The sequence below is a fragment of the Carlito syrichta genome, unplaced genomic scaffold, assembly GCF_000164805.1.
Source record: "Carlito syrichta isolate Samal-C Ts95f unplaced genomic scaffold, Tarsius_syrichta-2.0.1 Scaffold306309, whole genome shotgun sequence".
Classification (NCBI taxonomy): Eukaryota; Metazoa; Chordata; class Mammalia; order Primates; family Tarsiidae; genus Carlito; species Carlito syrichta.
This window is the reverse complement of record NW_007250405.1, coordinates 302,680-321,123: the sequence shown is the minus strand read 5'-3', so window position 1 is coordinate 321,123 and position 18,444 is coordinate 302,680. Positions and strand designations below refer to the sequence as shown.

At 44.7% G+C, this 18,444-nt stretch overlaps 1 protein-coding gene across 1 annotated transcript in view; it reads right to left on the bottom strand.

Moving 5' to 3' along the window:
- LOC103265289 (T-cell immunoglobulin and mucin domain-containing protein 4) overlaps positions 1-18,444 on the bottom strand; it is a 48,294-nt gene that overhangs the window by 15,395 nt on the left and 14,455 nt on the right. The window contains exon 4 of the mRNA XM_021714978.1: positions 16,469-16,552. Coding sequence (XP_021570653.1) covers positions 16,469-16,552 — 84 coding nt within the window. The remainder of the gene's footprint in view (positions 1-16,468; positions 16,553-18,444) is intronic.

The following is an 18,444-nucleotide window of genomic DNA, read 5'->3' as shown; positions in this document are numbered from 1 at the left end:
CCCTTGTGTGCATAGCGTCTGCGGTTGCTTTCGCACGGCAACGGCGGAGTTGAGAAATTGCAACAGAGAGGCTGACGGAGGGGCCTGCAAGTGCTCATCTGTGCACTTTCTGGTCCCTTACACAAAAATAGTTTGGGGACGCCGCGCACAGTAGGTCTCACTGTGCAAAAACAACTCCCGTGGTGTCAAGGAATTAAACTTAACCGCAAGAGCCTTCGGCCCGAGGGTGATGCTAAACATCCCCTTCACCAGGGTGACGCCTAAGATGGTGAACTAGGCCCGCCCTCACTCAGCCAAAACCATGTGCTCCGTGCACCTCTAAGATGGCACTGACGTTTCAGACTGGAAGATCTTTTAAGCATCCCCTTCTAATGTCATACCCGTTCCCATCCTTTTTTTTTTTTTTTTTGGCTTTAAATATGCTTTAAAATTACTAGACTTCCTCTTAGAATCGATTCATTGATTACTTACTATGTGCACAGGCATGTAAATCATTGCATCTAATGCTCATAAAACCTACTTTGTAGATGTGTCAACTGAGGATGAAAGAAGCTAAGTAAACTGCCCAAGGTGACACAATAAAAGGAAATTTGAACCTAACTGTGAATGATTCAAAAACAAACAACAACAACAAAAACCCTGATGGTGACCACTCTACCAGAAAAGAAAAAGAACCTATTAAAATCCTATTTAACGAGTGGGCTTCTGGCCAGAAATCAACTGGAAAGAAAAACACTCTATCTTCTCAGTGGGGACATTTAAAAACAAATATTGCATATGTTCACTCATCATTGAATTCATAAACACTGGGACTCATCTGTCTCTACTTTTAAAACTAAATTAGTTCTGAAATAAGTCAACTCAACGACACATCTTAATGCAATCCTAGAATTTAAAAGTAACAAGTGCAAGACCAGAAAAGTTTCTTTTCCTTCACTGGTAGTCTCTGGCTTATGCTGCCCCCTCTGGGTCACTGGTGGTATGATCCTAAAATTCCAAGCAATTGGCAAAAATATCCAAAAATCACAATCTGAATATTTTAGAGTTGAGAGGGGTTTAAAATTATCTCCTCTAATTCTTTCTTTTTTAAATTGATACAAGGATCTTGCTATGTTACCCAGTATGGTCTCAAACTTCTGGCCTCAAGTGATCCTCCCACTTCAGCCTCCCAAAGTGCTGGGATTACAGGCATGAGTCATGGGGCTTATCCAATTTCCTTTCTAAAAGAAATGCCTGTAAGGCGTCATGGTTTACGCCTGTAATCCCAGCACTTTGGGAGGTGAAGGTGAGAGGATGCTTGAGCCTGGAGGTTTGAGACCAGCCTGGAAAACTTGGTGAGACTTCATCTCTACAATAAATCAAATGATAATAATAATAATAATAATAACTACTTGGGAGACTGATGTGGAAGGATTGCCTGAGCCCAGAAGGTCGAGGCTGCGGTAGCCGTGATCGTGCCATTGCATTCTAGGCTAGGCACAGAATGAGACTCTGACTCAAAGAAAAAAAAAATTCTTGTCAAGAGAGAAACTGAAATCTAGACAGAAAGATTCATCTGCTCAAGGTTTCACAATAAGTGAGTAGCAAAGAAAGTGACTATATATATTTGCTGACCTCCACTCAGAATTCATATTTTCTGACCTTGCTGACAGAACTAACACAGATCTGGAATTTCAAAACTCCCTTTGAATGTGGAAACACACACATAATGAATTCACATACTCTCTTTGCATTCTGGGGGTCTCTATGTGTTTTTAATATGTGGAATAATCAGAAAGAACATCCCACACTTACATGAACAAGCGGGCAGAGCACCACGGTCACAAATCAGGCGTTCCTTAGGGTCACAGGTAGAATGGGGCAGGACCCATGTATTTCACTTTGAAGGAACAGAGCACGTGTGTCAGCACCCGAGGCAGTTTACAAAGGGGAAGAAATGGGGAGATGCTATCACACTTCACACAGATGAGGTCGACAGAAGGAACCAAGAGTCTAGAACACCATTGTTCAAGAGGCACCCCAAAGGTTCTGAACTTGGCCTCAACCTTCCACTGCTGAGATTCCCATCAACAAAACTTCATCATCCCTGTGAGAGCCCAGAGTCTCACCTCAGGCTCCCATGGGCTGATATCTGAAGGTCTTGTGAAGCACAGATGAACCTTCCCCACTGGACTTTCCTCTGTCGGGCAATGTCTAGCACTCTGCTCTGCTCACACCAGCTGATCAATAAAGACTGACTGAGGAAGGTGGGGAGTTTTGCATTTGACCAAGAACCCTCCAAATAATAAAATAAAATGAAAATAATAATTATTATTCTGAAACAGAGTCTCACTCTGATGTCCAGGTTGGAGCACAATGATGTGATCATGCCTCACTGAAACCTTGAACACCTGGGCTCAAGTGATCCTCCCGCCTCAGCCTCCAGAGTAACTAGGACTACAGGCACATGCACACCTAGCTAATTTTTTTATTTTTGTAATGATGGGGTCTTGCTATGTTGCCCAACTCCTGGGCTCAAGCAATCCTCCCATCTCGGCCTCCAGGGTAGATGGAACTACAGATACATGCCATCACACCTGGTTCATTTTTTTAAGTTTTTGTATGGATAGGGTCTCTATGTTGCCCAGGCTGGTCTTGAATCCTAGCCTGAACTGGTCCTTCCACCTCAGCTTCTTGAGTAGTTGGAATTACAGGCTAAAGCTATTGTATATGCAGCTTGCTTTAAAATAATTCTATGAGATAAGCAAACTTGGACAGAATGACTGGAAGGGATGCTCCGAGAGGTTCTCATCTTGCCCAAACCTGCACAGCTAATAATGACAGCTAGTGAGTGGTAGGGAAATGACATCTGAGCCCAGATACCACCTCTTTTTCCCTCTACCATGGGCCTGAGCACCACAGGGTCCCCAGGTACAGATGTGGATTTTTGCCAAAGGGCATTTGTTCCTTTATTCATCGACCTGTTCACAGTGGAGAGAATAGAGATCTCATCACGGACCTCGCTGAGGCTGACACATTCCTTCCACCCCCTGTGAAATCAGAGACCGCTCCAGTGCCTGGAAGCCCCTCCTAGCTCCGAACCAGAGGGATACTGTGGCCTGCAGAGGGGTCACCCAACTCATTAGCTGTTCATAGGACCTAGCTTTGGTCTGTCTCTGTGACCTGTTTCGGCAGCTCTCAACTTCTTCCTTTCTCCCTCTCTGTTTGCCCTACCACGGCATGCCTCTTTTAAAGCTCAGCTATTCTCTTTGATCTTATTTGGTTGACCTTTCTGAAGGTGAGCTGTTAGATGCTAGAATTATACGGATTCAATTCCAACTTTATTAGTAAAAAAAAAAATCATTTGTACGGTTGATGGAGTAGAATGCTGTTGTGAGAACAATCGTAAGAATCCACTTTTTGTCCTTTTCTTTTTCCCCCCAGACTGCTGGCTTACCAATGGACTCAAGCCCATGAGCAGACTGGGCATGTGAGATAAAATAAATCTCCTAATGCCTCTCAGAAGATGTTGACTTTGAAATCAACTGCATCCACCTTCTTTCTTCCTAACAACGGCATTTGTGGGTAAAAATGAACTTTGCCTCATGCCCCTGCCTTCTTCTGTTCCTTTAACTGAACTTGTACTGAGCATGGCGATTCCTCCTAAAACTTCTTCCTGTCCTTGATTAGTGAAGGACTCAGTAACGTGTCAAGTTCTGATGGGGCTCGATTTTATCTTTACCTTTTTTTTTTTTTGAGTTGGAGTCTCACTCCGTTGACCAGGTTGGAGTGCAGTGGCACTCTCATGGCTACCCCAGCATTGATCTGCTGGGCTCAGGCGGTCCTCACCTTAGCCTTCCAAGTAGCAGAACTAATTTTTTTTTTAATTTTTATTGTAGAGATGAAGTCTCATCAAGTTGCCCAGGCTGATCTTGAACTCGTGGGCTTAGGCAATCCTCTCACCTCAGCCTCCCAGAGTGCTGGGATTATAAGCTTGAGCCACTGCACCCGGCCAATTTCTACTTTATTAAAGTTGTGCGGCATTGGGGAATGAGCTCTTTCTTTTAAATTGTTGTTGTTGTTGTCATTATAAAGATGGGATCTCACAGCCCAGGCTGATCTTGAACTCCTGGCTTCAAGTGATTCTCTTGCCTCAGCCTCCCAAAGTGCTGAGTTACAGGCATGAGCCACTGCACCCAGTTGGGAATAAGCTCTAATTTAGGAACCAAAAGAGAGACCTACTTAGGGACAAGTGCTCACTCCTCTTTGAACTTTAAAAAAAAAAAATACCTCTGTGCCTCAGTTTCCTTCTTTGCAACATAAGGAGAGTATACTATTCCAGCCATTCTTAACTGCCTTTTTGGAACTAGGGCTGGGTTGGCTGGCTTCAAAAGAATCTCCTGAGGAACTTTGTTAAGCATACAATTTCTTGCCCCCACCCTGAAGGTTGTTATTTTGCAAGTCTTGGTTGCAGAAGGGAGACCTATATTTTTACTAAGCTCCCTGTGATTCCAGCCCATGGCCAGGTCTGGGATAACCTCTAAGTTCAAGATCTTGGTTCTTCAGTCTTCTCCTACCTCCTGGGAGGTTCACGTGAGATCTGATTGTTCTCACATCTTCACTTATTCTCTCCTTGCCCCCTTCTCTCTTATCTCCATTTCTAGGTCAACCCCATCTCCCTCTGTCTGACTGCGTCACCCTCTCGTCCGGTGGTAAGCCAGCAGTCTGGGGGAATAAAAGAAAAAGACAAAAAGTGGATTCTTGGGCTTGTTCTCACAATGCATTCTAGGCCATCAATCGCCAAATGATTTTTTTTATTCATAAACTTGGAATTGAATCCATGTAATTCTAGCATCTAACAGCTCACCTTTAGAAAAGCCAACCAAATAAGATCAAGAAGAATAGCTGAACTTTCAAAGAGGCATGCTAGGACACACCTCGCTCCACTCACCCTCTCTCTTTCCCCAGCCTCCCCTCTATACTTCTCGAAAGAACGTCTAGCATTCATTCTCTGGCGATTTCATGGTGACCCTGCCTCAGTCCACAGCCACCTTTCTCAGAGCCTCCTCCTAGAATGTCCTGATGTTGAACTCCACCCTCCCTATCCCTGGCGGGCCCACCTTCCTCTGCCCCTGTGCGCTGGTGGACCCCACCCTAGGGCTGTTGTCTCCCTCTCTAGCTCCTTGGCTGGCTCCTTCTTCCACCACAGGCTCCCCCGTGTGGTTGTTCATCCCTCTCCCTCTCTCCCTTCTCACACAGTGTCTTTAGGGGACCCCATAAGAGCTTCAAGCATCCCTCCTTTGCTAATGAGGCAAGATAATAGCATAGTTAAGCACTCAGGTTCAAGCACCAAAGAGACCTGGGGCTTCAATTCTGGCAAATTTCTTCAACCTCTCCAAACCTTAGTTTCTTCTCCTTGATAATGGACATAGCAATAGACTCTCACAGATCCAGACAAGGCGCCTCACAACGAGACAATGCATTGGAAGCACTGAGCCAAGCCTCAGTGCGTAATAAGTACTCAGTGTCATTTCTGAGCAATGACTTCCTAAATTATATCTTTGGTCTTGAACTACCCCATGGGAGAGAATATACATGAAAGCACTGGTGTATTGACAAGTCTTTCTTCAGCACTGACAATGTGAATCATCATCATTATTCCGATCAGAGACAAATGCCAATTATCAAAGATACCCAACCAGGCATCCATGAGTCAGCCCAGACTCACACTTCCAACTGTCTGGTAGGTATTTCTCAGAGGCATTATTTTTATTTGTATTTAATTTTTTTAAATATAGAGACAAGGTCTCAGTATGTTGCCCAGGCTGGTCTTGGACTCCGGGCTCAAGCAATCTTCCCGCCTCAGCCTGGTGTAAGCCACTATGCCCTGCCTATTTTTAAATTTTATATGTATATATATTTAAGAGACAGGTTCCCACTCTGTGGCCCAAGCTGGAGGACAGTGGCCCTATCATAGCTTACTGCAGCCTTGACCTCCTGGGCACAGGCGATCTTCCCTCCTCAGCCTCCTGAGTAGCTGGGACTACAGACACATGCCACCACATGTGCCCAGGTAATTTTTTTAAAAATCTTGAGAGCTGAGGTCTTGCTATGTTGCTCTGACTGGTTCCGAACCCCTGGCCTCAAGTTCTCCTCCCACCTCGGCCTCCAAAGCATTGGGATTACAGGTGTGAGCCACCACACCTGGCCTCTCAGAGGCATTTCGGACTCAAGTTCCCCCACACAGATTCCATTCTTCCTCATGGGACTCTTTACCAGTTAACCACCACATTGATCCATTCTCCCAAGTGTGGTGAATCAAAGGTCCTACACTCCTAATGTTGGCCTATGAGTCCTCTGAATCCTAGTTCCTAAATGGCTCGGACTCTGCGCCCTCTCTGTGCTCACTGCTGCCCTCATTCTGGTCTAGACACTCGTCTCTTACCTGAGGTATCCCAGGAGATCCCAGGCTTGCTCCCTTCTCCCGCAACTTCCACTATCTTGCCAGAGCAAGTTTTCCCAAAACAAAACTGAGAATGTCACTCCCTACTCGTGAAACATGGATGATTCCTCGTGACTCTGGAATAAAACCTAAATTCTTTAGGCAATTATTCAAGTCCCTCAAGAATCTAGACCATTTCCAGCTTCCCTTCTCCATTGGATTAAATCAGACTATTCATCTCCAGAGAGATCATGTTCTTCGTGAAGTTTCCCTGTCTTCTTGCTATTCTTTCTGCCTGTCTGCCCTTTGCTCCTCAATGACATTTTCTCCTTGAAGAATTCATTTATAGAGTGAGATCATCCCTGGCCCTGACCCTCCTTTCCAAGACGGCATCGTCTCTCCCTTCTTTGGGCTCTCCGTGTATCTCTCCATGCCTCTATCCTGAAACAGACACGCTGGATGACGGTAGGCTATGTACCAGCCTGTCTATTCCACTTAAGTGCGACCTGATGCAAGGTGTGGTGGCTCACATCTGTAATCCCAGTACATTGGAAGGCTGAGGCGGGAGGCTTCCTTGAAGTCAAGAGTTCGAAGCCGGGCTTGGTGGCTCAGCCTGTAATCCCGTGCCTTTGGGAGGCTGAGGTGAGTGGATTGCCTGAATCTGCGGGTTCGAGACCCACCTGGGCAGCGAGACCTCATCTCTACAATAAATCAAAAATTAGCCGGGCGTGGTAGCATGTGCCTGTAGTTCCAGCTACTTGGAAGGCTGAGGCGGAAGGATCGCCGGAGTCCAGGTCGAGGCTGCGGTGGCCGGGAGCGGCCACTGCACTCCAGTCTGGGCGACAGAGTGAGACTCCCAACTCAAAAAAAAAAAGAGTTCGAGACCAGCCTAGTCAACATAGTGAGACCCCCTCTTTGCAAAAAAATTAAAAATTAGCGGAGTGTGATGGTGCATGCCTATAATCCCAATACTTGGGATGATCTCTTGAGCCCAGGAGTTGGAGGCTGTAGTGAGTCAAGATTGTGCCACTCACTCTGGCCTAACAGAGTGAGATCATCATAAAAAAAAGTCTCTAAAAAATAAATTAAAAAATAAAAATAAAGTATGACCCTTTAGGGACAAAATCCATGACTTACTCATTTTTATATGTCCTGTGCAACACAGAGTAGCAACTAAATATATCACCGATTGTAAAGTTTCTAAACCAAATGTCGGCGTTGTAAGATAAAAATATAAAATTCCACCTCCAACCACATTTCCCTCTGAAAATGCCTTAACTCCATGAAAGGGCCAGCTTGCTTTGGACCAGGACGCTTGGACTGGCTTTTCAAAACAGATACAGTAATAGAAAAAAAAAATTTCCTAAAAGCATCACGAGCCCAATTCCCTATAATCCTGTCCCTGGAACCAAGGGGGATGTGGGGGAAAACCACTTTAAGAATCACAGGGAGCCGGGCTCGGTGACTCAGCCTGTAATCCCGCGCTTTGGGAGGCTGAGGTGAGTGGATTGCCTGAATCTGCGGGTTCGAGACCCACCTGGGCAACTTGGCGAGACCTCATCTCTACAATAAATCAAAAAATTAGCCGGGTATGGTAGCGCGCGCCTGTAGTTCCAGCTACTTGGAAGGCTGAGGTGGAAGGATCGCCGGAGCCCAGCAGGTCAAGGCTGCAATGGCTGGGAGCGGCCACTGCACTCTAGTCTGGGCGACAGAGTGAGACTCCAACTCAAAAAAAAAAAAAAGGAACCACAGGGAAAGAAAAATGTTGTTGTTTTCAGAGTAACGGTCATTTTTTTCCAATTTTGATATCGATAGCAAAGTCCTAGTATGTATTTGGATGCATTGAATTTGAATGTGTTTTACAGTGTTGACTTCCTGCTGGTGATGGGTAAAATGATTCATTTGGGAGCTGAGAAAAAGTGAATATTAATACTTTAGGAGTAAATAAGGAGCTCTGCCCTCAAGGACGCTCCATTGAGAGACAATGGCTTCCAGTCCTGGACCAAAGGCCAACTGTGCACATATCAGTATAACTGGTCTCTGCGCTCTTCCTCACTCAATTCAAGGCTTCTCTTAACTCACTGGCTTTCTCTGGGGCTCGGTTTTTTTATTCTCTCAGTTTCTCAATGTTCCACAGACAACACTTTTCCCCACAGACCCCAGGAGTTCATAGACACAAGGTTAAAAATCCCGAAAACTTGGGTGTGAGTCCCAGTTCTCCTTCAGTCTAGCTGTGTGAACTCGGCCAAGTCATTCTGTATCTCTGAGCTCTTTCTAGGCAGCCAGAGAGAGGAAGCAAGGATTTGTCACCCTGGATAGGGCTTTGTTGGATGATATCTGCAGACCAAACACTTTAACATTGAACTAGGAGAAATGGACATGGAGCTGCTTTATAAAATAAATAACACACATCTGGAAACACCTGCATGCCAAACTAGACCACAGCTCTTTTTCAGCTGTAACTTGATTCCCAAGCCTAAATTATAGAGTGGTATAGATCGAGCAATGTAAGAACAAAAGCAACTGAGAGGCGGTGGAAGATTAAAGATATTCACCCACAGGAATAAAACCAACAATTGAGAGTTCTACCGGGCCCTTGAAACAGAAGTCACTGAAAAGTTTTCAGAACCGCAGATTTATTCTAATAGTAGAGAATTACTACTATGAGATTTTTAAAGCTTTTGCAACTTCCCCAAGTTTATCATTTTGGCACTCATCAGCTGTTTCCTAGACATGATTATCAGTTTAAAAAAATCATGACACCACAAAGTGACTATGTACTTATCAGGAACAGTGGTTGGTTGGGAGCTGGCGGAAGGGGCTTCCTGTCACCCTGCTGGTCTGTCTAAAATGAAGGGGTGTGAGTTGGCACGCCAGCAGAGGTGCAACGAAGAGAAAAAATAGAAGTCCTCCTTGATGACTGTCATTTACAAACCAGTAATTATGTTCTAGGCATTTTTCTCATGCATTTCCTCACTTAACAACACTATGAAATAACTACTACTGTTATCTCCATTTTACGTTGTGAGGAAACTGAGATTTAGAAAAGGCTAGAACAAGGAACTCACTTGAGATTATACAAAGAAAAACAACAATAACAACAAGGTGGCAGAGCTGGGATATAACCACTAGCCTTCAGGATCCCAGACTTAGCTTTCTTAACCCTCCCAATGCTACCCAGAAGAAAGGACAAGAAAGGAAGGATAAGGATTTGGGATGTTCAGAGGCAGTCCAAGGGAGCATGAGATAGAATCAATAGAAAACTTAATCCCAAGACCACCTGACCTTATTTAGGAAACAGCATAGACATGAGGCTCTCTACACCCTGGCTTCAGTGTCCCTATCCAATAGACATTGGATCTTTAGGGAGAAATGTGGACCATTCCATGCATTTCTGCAACCAAGCAAGAAGTGAAATTAATCCTAGGGGTTAAAGAGTATGATTAGAGTTTCTAGGTACCTGGAAGAATAAGAGATTGTATTCCTCTAACAGATTTCTGAAAGAGAGAAAGAGGCAAACTAAGCAATATTTTCATGTGAATTTTTATTGCTGTTTTTGTTTGTGTTTGTGACTGAATTATAGTTCTTAACCATCTGGGGCTTTGAAGAATTTTTGGAGAATCTAATGAAAGTCCTGAAATTTGCCCCGGAAAAATGGGTGTGCACACGTATGTACAATTGTGCAAATACTTTTCGGGGGCTTATGCCACCCCCAACAAGTTAATCCACAGATAACCCCAATATAGAAATCCATGGACACAGTTTAAAATCCCTAAAACCTGGCTGGACACAGGGGCTTATCCCTGTCATCCCAACACTTTGGGAGACTGAAGTAGGAGGATCATTTGAGGCCAAGAGTTTGAGACCAGCCTGGGCAACATAGCAAGATCCTGTCTCTATAAATTAAAAAATTAAAAAATTAATTAACCACGCATGGTGGCACATGTCTGTAGTACCAGCTACTCAGCAAGCTGATATAGAAGGATTGCTTGAGCCCAGGTGTTTGAGGCTGCAGTGAGCTATGATCACGTCACTGCACTCCAGCCCAGAAGATAGAGGAAGACCTCATATTTAAAAAAAAAGAAAAAGGAAAAGGCCCTGAAACCTGGATGTGAGTCCCAGATCTCCCCTGCTATGCAGCTGCATGATCTTGGACAAATTGCTCTGCTTCTCTGAGCTCTATAAAGCAGGCATAAAGTGGAGGTGAGGAACTGCTATCCTGGATAAGCCTAAGTTTAGGGACTAATCATTGACACAATATATGGATTTATATCAGCCCTCACCCACCACGATGTAAGTCTTGTCATATACAAACTACATGAAGAAATGGGGCAGGGATTGAGGATTGTTAGCCAGGGTCAGAAAACCCCATGCCTGCAGGACCTGAAGAGGGTGGACAAGGGCTTTGAGGGAATAAGGAAGTAGCCTTAGTCTGCAAGAGGTTCCAGAGGGGAGACCAGAAGGAAGCAGCCCAGCATGGTGGCAGAGTGGCATCAGCGTGAAAACACATGGATTAGAACCAGGTCCGTCATTTGCTGGACAGGTTATTAATCTTCATGGGCTCTAAAACAGACATGATAATGGTCCCTATGTCATAGGAATTCATAGAAAATCAAAGGAAATAGAGCATTTAAAATGCATAGTGTTAAAACAAAGACAGATCTTGCTAGGTATTCACTTTTCTAACAAACTCTCTGACGCTTTTTTTTTAAACCTGTAAAATGAGGATTATATCTATACCTGTATAGAAGATTGTTGTGAGATTTAAATAAGAAATTGAGGGCGGGTGCCATGACTCGTGCCTGTAATTCCAGCAGGAGAGACCGAGGCGGGAGGATAGCTTATGCCCAGGAGTTCGAGACCAGCCTAGGAATGAACCTCCTCTTTACAAAAAAAAAAAATCCAAAAATGAACAGGTGCGGTGGCACAAACCTGTAGTCCTAGTGACTCGGGAGGTTGGAGAGGGAGGATTGCCTGAATCCAGGAGTTTGAGGCTGTGATGAGCCATGATCATGCCACTGCACTACAACCTGGGTGACAGAGTAAGACCCTGACCCAAATAAATAATAAATAGAAATTGAATGCAAAAACCCTGACTAGCATATAGTCAAGTCCTCAGTAGAAGGTAACTGCAATTACTATGAATGATTCATTATGAAAAACAATGGGAAGAGAGGATGGTCAATAAAAAAGAACATTTCAGGCCGGGCACTGTGGCTCATGCCTGTAATCCCAGCACTTTGGGAGGCCGAGACGAAAAGATTGCCTGAGCCCGCAGATTGAGACCAGCCTGGGCAACTTGGTGAGACCTCGTCTCTACATTAAATCAAAAAAATTAGCCAGGCATGGTAGCATGCACCTGTAGTTCCGGCTACTTGGAAGGCTGAGGCGAAGGGATCGCTGGAGCCCAGCAGGTTGATGCTGGTGTGGCCGTGAGCATGCCACTGCACTCCAGCCTGAGTGACAGAGTGAGACTCCAAATTGAAAAAAAAAAAACAATCAGGGATATGATGGAAGGTAAAGCATCAGACAACCTTGTGTTCTTTACAATTCAATGGAAAGTAGTTCAGGATTTAAGCAGAATAAAGGATTATAGTTTTGGAAGGCTCTGCCCACCTCCATCACCTTTCTAGTCACTGCCTTCTCTTCTGCCAGAAAATCGTCCCCCGCCTTTACCAGGTCCCATGGGCAGCAATGGTGTGGATCTTTGGCACCTGAGTTTTCCCTTAATTATCAACTCCTAGTCTAGATGTTCTGACTTCCATTGCAGGGGACAGTGCATGCCAGGACTTTTTAACATCAGGTCACCCTTGCATTCATCTTGAGTTTCAGTCTTACTTCAAAACCCATCCTCTTCCACTCATTCTTGTCTGCTCCTGCCAATTATTATTACAGTAAATCTCCTACATACGAACGTTCAAGTTACAGAATTTAACAATGCACACCTGCGTTTTTTATTTCTCTCCATCAGGTGTCAGTATAGCCTGTTAAATACATCCAGTACTGCATAGCCAATTGTGTTGGTTGGGTACCGAGGTTAACTTTGTTGAAATTAAAACAAATTGACTTACAAACATGCTTTTGAAATGAAACTCATTCGTATGTTGGGGACTTCTTTTATTATTATTATTATTATTATTATTATTATTATTATTATCATCATCATCATCATTATTTTTGAGTTGGAGTCTCACTGTTGCCCAGGCTGGCGAGCAGTGGCACGCTCACGGCCACCCCAGGGTCAACCTGCTGGGCTCAGGTGATCCTTCCGCCTCAGCCTTCCAAATAGTGGGAACTACAGGCACATGCTACCATGCCCGGTTAATTTTTTATTTATTGTAGAGACGAGGTCTTGCCAAGTTCCCTGGGCTGGTATCAAACCCGCAGGCTCAGGCAGTCCTCTCACCTTGGCCTCCCAATGTACTGGGATTACAGGCTAAGCAATGGAGGGTATCACTGTACAATTTCAATTTAAAACAGGGTCTCACTGTACAATTTCGCCTCACTGCAGCCTCAAACTCCTGGACTCAGGCGATCCTCCTGCCTCAGCCTCCCAGGTAGTTGGAACTAGAGGCACATGCCACCATACCTGGTTAATTTTTCTCTTTTTTGTAGAAACTGGGTATCACTTTGCTGCCCAAGCTGATCTCAAACTCCTGGTCCCAAGCAATCATCCAGCCTCAGCCTCCCAAAGTGCTGGAATTATAGGCATGCGCCACCACACCCGGCTTGTCCCCTCCAATTCTGTCTTCTGAGCAGTGTTACATTGCTTCCTTCAAGGAATTAGAGAATGACTGTTCTCTGGCTAATAACATAAAGAAAGACGCCCAAATGCTTTGTTCGTCTGAATGGGAAAAGAACAAGATGACATTTTCTTCTTGGGATATTGAAAAAAATTAAACCAGTGGTCATAAGGAGGAAATGGGAAAGCAGATACTCTGTGTGTGAAAAAATGAATTGACACAGTCTTTTTGAAAGTTTTTCTAGAAGTTTTTTAAGTGATTTTTAAGTGATTTTTCACTTAAAAGTGTACTTTTTGAAAAAAATTGAATTCTCACTCCATCGCCCAGGCTGGAGTACAGTGGCATGCTCATGGCCACCCCAGCATTAACCTACTGGGCTCCAGCGATCCTTCCATCTCAGCCTTCCAAGTAACTGGAACTACAGGCACGCACAACCATGCCTGGCTAATTTTTGCTTTATTGTAGAGATGAGGTCTCGCCAAGTTGCCCGGGTTGGTCTTGAACCCGTGGGCTCAGGCAATTCACTCACTATGGCCTTTCAAAGTGCTGGGATTATAGGCTGAGCCACTGAGCCACTGAGCCCGGCCTAAAGTGCACATTTCTTTTAAGCCAGCCTTTCTACTTCTTGGTCATCCTAGTTAGAGAATCACTTGCATAAATGCTTAGGAAGGCTTGCATGTAAAGAGCATCCACAGGGCACCATGTATAACGATAAAACATTGGAGCAACCCGAATGTCCCTTAACAAGCAATAGATAGCATGTATCCCCAGAATATGCGTGGTTATAAAGCAGTTTAACATAGTAATGCAGAACTACAGGGACTAAAAAAGAAGGTGGCCCAATATATAGCAGGAAGTGAATAAAGAAAAATTTAAAAGGCTGCATACAATAAGATAACATTTGTTTTAAAAGGCCAGGTATGGTGGCTCACGTCTATAATCCCAGCACTTTGGAAGGCCAAGGTGAGAGGATTGCCTAAGCCCGCAGGTTCAAGACCAGCCTGGGCAACTTGGCGAGGCCTCGTCTCTACAATAAATCAAAAATTAGCTGGGCATGGTAGTGCACGCCTGAAGTTCCAGCTACTCGGAAGGCTGAGGAGGAAGGATCGCTGGAGCCCAGCAGGTCAAGGCTGCGGTGGCTGGGAGTGGCCACTGCACTCCAGCCTGGGTGATAGGGTGAAGCTCCAACTAAAAACAAAAAACAGAAAACAAACCCCACAAAATCTAGCCTGGGCAACATAGCACGACCTCATCTCTACAAAATCAAAAATCAAAAAAATTAACCAGACATGGTAGCGAGTATCAAGCAGTCTCAGATACTTGGGAGGCTAAGGTGGAAGGATCGCCTAAGCCCAGGAGTTTGAGGCTGTGGTGAGCCCTGATCATGCCACAGCATTTCAGCCTGGGTAACAAAGTGAGACCCTGACTCAAAAAAAGAAAGGAAAAAAAAGAAATATATACTTTAGTTTTGTGTGTGTGTGTGTGTGTGTGATTCAGCGTCTCACTCTGTCGCCCAAGCTGGAGTACAATGGTACAATTTACAGCTCATAGTTGGGACTACAGGTCTGTGCCACCTTGCCTGGCCAATTTTTAAAAAATTTTTTTGTAGAGACAAGGTCTCACTATATTGTCTAGCTGGTCTCAAACTCCTGACCTCAAGCAATCCTCCCACCTCAGCCTCCCAAAGTGCTGGGATTACAGGCGTGATCCACTGCACCTGGCCTCAAACTACATATTTCTATGTCTATACAGACACATAAGGGAATGAAAAAATATATATCTAGAATGATAATTTTTCAACTGATACCAGATATCTCAGGGCTGGGGGCTGGGGAGGAGGACAGGGGGTCAATGAGAATTTTAATTCTATCTGCTTTACAAAAATGCATTCGTGTAGCGCTTGTGTCACATAAAGCAAATAAAGAAAAGCTTGAAAACAGAATAGGTGGTTTTCCTACTTCCACTCCAGGCCTGCTAGGAAGCGAGGTCTCCACAGAGGGACCCCGAGATGAGTAGGAAGCAGGAGCCGGCAATGCGGCCTAATCCCAAGACATCTAGTTGGGGGGATTGGGCGGGGAGGAGCAGATGTTTCCACAGCCCAAGGAAAAGTACTCTTGAGAACAATCCTTTACCTCCAGGAGGAGTCCCTGTATCATTCCTTTTCCACGTAGATGCCTGGGACGTTGAGAGGAGAATCCAAACTTCAGGCTCTTTGAACAACAACAAAAAAAAAAAAAGGAAAAGAGAACACAGACTTAGGTATGTGTCTGCTTTCAGTGTCCCAGTGTCCCCTATACCGACTTCTGTCATTTAAAAAAAGAAGAGCTCACATTTGCTGAGCATTGAGGGTGTGCCAGATGCCATCCTAAGCGATCTCATGCATTCTCTCGTTTAATTCTCCCAAAGAACCATGTGATAGGTGTTATTCTTATTCACGTTTTCCAGTGAGGAAACTCAGGCCCAGAGAGATTGTCAGTTTCCCCAAGCCACACAGCAAGTGAGAGGCAAGATTTGTAATTAGGCGGTGTGACATGCGCTTAGGTTGATGTGAGGTAGAGTGCACACATGAACCACTCCACCCTCTTGCCCCCCTGTGTTGTGCTACCACAAACACTGGTTTCCTTGCCCTAAACCCATCTGTTCTCTTTGGCTTGATGATCAGCCCCATTAAAACAACAACTACCATGTGAGTCGCAAAGTGCCAGGCACTCACCCAGGTCCCTTACATGCATGAAGATACACAACCTACAACGAGCCTATGGGTAAACTGAGGCCAGAGACCTCCAGAGTTAAGCCTCTAGCACCCGCGAGGGTGAGAATGGTATTTCCGGTATTCTTTACTCCCAGAACCCTGCAAATACCTAAAGAAAGCTTGATGGGTGGAGAAGGGTCAAATGAAAGAAGTCTCCTCCACTATAAAAAGCCAAAAAGCCAATGCATGGAGTGAGTGTACCCAGGAGTTTAACAAAGACTGGTTAGTCTGAAATTAGGATGAGACAGCCAAGTGCCACCTGGCCTGGAATATAAAGGTAGTCTCTCTCTCTCCACCCCCCCTTCCTTAACTCCCTCTCTTTCTACTCTCTCTCTTCCTCCCTCCCTCTTTCCCCTCCCCCTCTGTCTGTCTCTGAGAGTCACAGGAATGAATAAACCACAAATGCTGCCCAAATGCCAATTTGCCCCAGGTGGCTTTCATGGCACAGAGGACTCCAAGGTCATCTCTGGTCATCTGATTCAACAATTGTATTATGTACTTCCTTCTCCTCAAACCAAGGGATGAGGAAAGACAGGACAAGTGTCCACAGACCTTTGGATGTTAGCTGGGTGGTGTCTGCATAAGTCGACTCAGTGCTTCTCCAAGAGTCACTGGAGGAAAGGATAGTTTCTGATTCTGGAAGACAAAGAAGTTTGATAAAAACTTAAAAAATAAGTGTTCATGGGTTTGTGGCAGGTAGTGGGATTCAAGGCTATATTTCTTTTTATTATTTATTTATTTTAGAGACAGGGTCTTGCTATGTTGCTCAGGCTAGACTGGAACTCCTGGGCTCAAGCGATCCTCCTGCTTCAGCCTCCCAAGTAGCTGGGACTAGAGGCATGCCCAGGGCTCTCTTTATAGTTTCCTTTGTGCTTCTCTATATATTTTAAGAATTGCAAGCAATTTTTAGAATCAACCAAAAGAAACTGCAAATGGTATGTTTTAAGACGGTTATTTAAGGCCCAAAGGAATAAAAAACACACACGAAAATTGATTGGTTTTGGGTTCATGGATTTTAGGTGACTACTCAGAGTATAATAAAATTAGCCAGTTCAATCTTGTAAAGCTATTTGAATTACCCAGGCCTTGCCCAGGCAGCCGAAATGTCTAAGAAAGCCTTCAAACTCTCTCATGATTGCTTTCCAATATTCTTACCTCAGAATTGGAGATTGAAACATGGTGGCAGCCTTGACAAATCCCCCTGAGCAATGGGGCTTGTCACTCCATGAGAGGTGTAGGACTAGAGTCAAGAAGAATTCCAGGGAAAAAGAAATACGGAAAGAAACAAGGAACTTGTTCACCAGTAAGGGATACTTTAAGGCATCTAGAGGTCTTTCCTCAGCCAGTTTCTAATGCCTGGGCAAAGACGTGGTCCCTGAAAGAATGGAACTGGCGTCTGAACCAGAATGACCTTTCCCAGTTCTTCATTAAACCTCTCCTGCAAGACTCCTGGGAGGCCAAATGGAGAACCCCAAATGCTGACTTTTCAGAAACGCAAAGTAAAAAAAGAAACCATAAAAAAGAAAAGCACTCATAAGCGGACCCTGAACATTTACCGTAATACTGTAAGAAACGAACTGGCAGTAGTGGGATACTGCCCGGGAAGGAGGGGAGCACACAACATCCATAAGGGTACCTGATCTCAAACCAGGTGAAGTGGGGACCAACAGGAGGCCCAAAATTTGTATGACCACTTGTATACCTAACCTTGAATTGTATTCCACATCTTTAAGATAAAATTTTAAAAATGAAAAACAAAAACAAAAAATAAAAAAGGAACAGTTGAGTAAAACCCTATCCTCCCTGATAAACACACACATACACGTGCCCACTGTCATAAACTGAATTGTGTCCTCCCAAAATTCACATGTTGAAATGCTAACCCTCAGCACCTCAGAATGTGAATGTACATGGAGATAGGGCCTTGCAAGAGAAAATTAAAAGAAAATGAAGGTACCAATATGACTGGTATCCTTATAAGAGATTAGGACTCATGGCCGGTCATGGTAGCTCATGCCTATAATCCCAGCCCTCTGGGAGGCCAAGGCAGGAGGGTTACTTGAGTCCAGGAGTTTGAGAACAGCCTGAGCAACACAATGAAACCTCATTTCTACAGCAACAACAACAACAACAACAACAACAACAAAAATCAAATAATTAGCTGGGCGTGGTGGTGCCTGCCTGTATTCCCAGCTCCTCCGGAGGCTGAGGTGGAAGTCTCACCTGAGCCCAAGAGGTCAAGGTTGTAGTGAGTTGTGTTTGTACCATTGCACTCCTGCTTGGGTAAGACTTTGCATTCCTGCTTGGGTAAGACTTTGCACACCATTGCACTCCTGCTTGGGTGAGACTTTGACTCAAAAAAGAGAGAGAGAGAGATTAGGACACAGAAGGACAGACGGACAGACAAAGGAAAGAGGATTTAGAAGAAGCCAGTCTCGGTGGCTCACACTGTAATCCCGCACCTTTGGGAGGCTAAGGTGAGTGGATTGCCTGAGCCCGCGGGTTCGAGACCCGCCTGGGCAGCGGGA